Raw genomic sequence first — 2,500 nt, forward strand, 5'->3', positions numbered from 1 at the left:
TCTGTTGGTTGCCTGATGAAGAGGATGATTTCTCATCTTCTTTCTCTGTCTTAGGGGGTTCAGGCACTTCGGAAGACGAAACTAATTCCTCTGTGTTGGTATCATCATCTGAAAGGCTGTGTTCCGATCTCATCCTTGTTAGAGAATCTAAAAAAAGAAAGAAAAGGTCTTTTATCAAACAAGACATATGAAAATGGAGAAGTGCAATGCAATGTAAAACTACTGGGAATGATAGTGTTTGTGAGTTTCTGAGTTTTTGCCCTTCAAGGTTTACCATCTTCAAGATACAGTAATAGCACAATGAAAAACAATAATTCATATAAAATCCTTCTCTATCTATTAACCCTATGATGACAATGCGTCACACCCGTGTGACATGGCTAAATGCACGATGACAGGGCGACACACCAGTGTGACATTCCCAATGCAATATTGCATAGGCTCGGCGTAGGGGGTTTCCACTTATCGCCGGGCCCATCGGGTTGGGTTGATGTATGAATTTCAATCCATCTATCTAAATCTTTGCTCTCTATCTATCTATCTGTATACTATACTACATCTATTCCAGTCTCCTTGAAGACAGATATATTTACCATCTATTTGCTTTGCCGTATTTTTTGTTTCAGTTTGGTGGTTTTCTTCAGCACTTTTCTTTTTCGAAGTTTCAGCTGGTATTTCCATGTCTTCAATATCTGTCTCATCATCTGATAGAGTGTGCTCAGGTGCTGATGATTTCTTTGGTGATGATTCTGTACAAATAAAGTCAAAGTCATTAAGCTCTTCTTTCTTTATTGGACTCCTTCAAGATAATTTTCAAATACCTCATTTATGTTATTCAATAAGTATGAAATGAGGATAATTACTGGAGGTTGAACATAATAGAAAATTAAAAATGGTTAATGATACAGGAAGGAAAATCCGAAGTGTCCAGTTTTGTGAAACAAATACGCTGTGGTACAGTATGTGACAATATGTCAGCTTAAAATTTCTAATAAAAACAGAGATGACATCCCAGATCTAATACAAGCACCTCTAGATCAAATTACAAGACAGTATAACAACATACTATGATTATTTATGGAAAACTGATTCAATCTCCAAGCTTTATCATTTAGCCTTCTATAAAACTGACTGATAAAATCCCTGTTAGGCTACAGTAACCTCAATGAAATATGATTACTAAATACAATTAGATAGTCATTCCTTTTACCTTTACTATGAGAATTCCGTTGTTCATTAATAACAGGTGAACTTGATGATGACTTCCGATCAGCTTCGAAATCCTCGATGTCTGTTTCATCATCTGATATGGTGTGTTGAGGAACTGTTTTTGAAGCTGATCCTTTGGGGGGGGGGGGATGGTAGAAAGGGAGAAATTAATTCAATGTATCTCTGGCAAGTTAAATACACTGAGAAAGGAAGAAAAAAAGAACCAACTGAATATAAAAGGGATCAGTTGGGTGAGAACGAATTCTAATTGTAATCCCTACTTGAAAGTGGCCCATATAGTAAGAATTTATTTTTATTACTTAATAGGTGACAGCTTTTGTCCTTGTTTCATACATATATGCAATGGTTACTTCTACATCTGATATTCTACATGTAGACAAGACACAATAGCAATATAAAAATACAACCTTATAATAGCAACACATACCCATCTTCTGCGGGGAAGAACCCTCATCCTTTCCAACATCCTCAACATCACTATCTAAATCTACCACTTCACGCACCGGCACCTCCTCGTCCCTATTTACTTCTACCACCTCTTCCTCACTCTCCGACAAGTCATGGGACTGTGATGCCAAGGTCTGGGCGAAGATTGCATCTCCATGTTCTTGTTCTCTTGCCAATCTTTCCTCTTCATCAAACTAAAAAAAAGGAAAAAAATTAGTAACATGTAATGAGAGAGAGAGAGAGAGAGAGAGAGAGAGAGAGAGAGAGGGAGAGGGAGAGGGAGAGGGAGAGGGAGAGGAAGAGGAAGAGGAAGAGGAGGAGAGGAAGAGGAAGAGGAAGAGGAGAGGGAGAGAAGAGAGGAGAGGAGAGGAGAGGGAGAGGAGAGGGAGGGAGAGGGAGAGGAGAGGGAGAGGGGAGGGAGGGGAGGAAGAGGGAGGAGGAGGGAGGAGGGAAGAGAAGGAGAGGAAGAGAGAGAGGGGAGAGATGGAGAGGGAGAGGAGAGGGAGGGAGAGGAGAGAGAGGAGGGAGGGAAGGAGAGGGAGGGATGAGGAGGGAGGGAGGGAGTGAGTGAGGGAGGGAGGGAGAGGGAGGAGAGAGGAGAGAGGGAGGGAGGGAGAGAGAGAGAGAGAGAGGAAGAGAGAGAGAGAGAGAGAGAGAGAGAGAGAGAGAGAGAGAGAGAGAGAGAGAGAGAGAGAGAGAGAGAGGGGATATTGTTATTGCTGACATACTATTTTGTTTAGTGTTTTCCTATGGATCACATGCAGAAAAGTCTGTATGTGACTGAAGTACATGCAGAGGAGTCCTGACCTAATTTCAAAGCTGA

General features: G+C 41.1%; 1 protein-coding gene across 1 annotated transcript in view; it reads right to left on the minus strand.

Moving 5' to 3' along the window:
* Nucleotides 1-2,500, minus strand: part of gkt (tyrosyl-DNA phosphodiesterase glaikit) — a 10,493-nt gene that overhangs the window by 7,437 nt on the left and 556 nt on the right. Inside the window, exons 2-5 of the mRNA XM_043021876.2 lie at nucleotides 1,658-1,871; nucleotides 1,211-1,342; nucleotides 594-749; nucleotides 1-147 (exon numbers count right to left, since the gene is read on the minus strand). The exon at nucleotides 1-147 is cut by the window's left edge and continues 15 nt beyond it. Coding sequence (XP_042877810.2) covers nucleotides 1-147; nucleotides 594-749; nucleotides 1,211-1,342; nucleotides 1,658-1,871 — 649 coding nt within the window. The remainder of the gene's footprint in view (nucleotides 148-593; nucleotides 750-1,210; nucleotides 1,343-1,657; nucleotides 1,872-2,500) is intronic.

The sequence above is a fragment of the Penaeus japonicus genome, unplaced genomic scaffold, assembly GCF_977035675.1.
Source record: "Penaeus japonicus unplaced genomic scaffold, GWHDUDI00000001_assembly GWHDUDI00000029, whole genome shotgun sequence".
Lineage (NCBI taxonomy): Eukaryota > Metazoa > Arthropoda > Malacostraca > Decapoda > Penaeidae > Penaeus > Penaeus japonicus.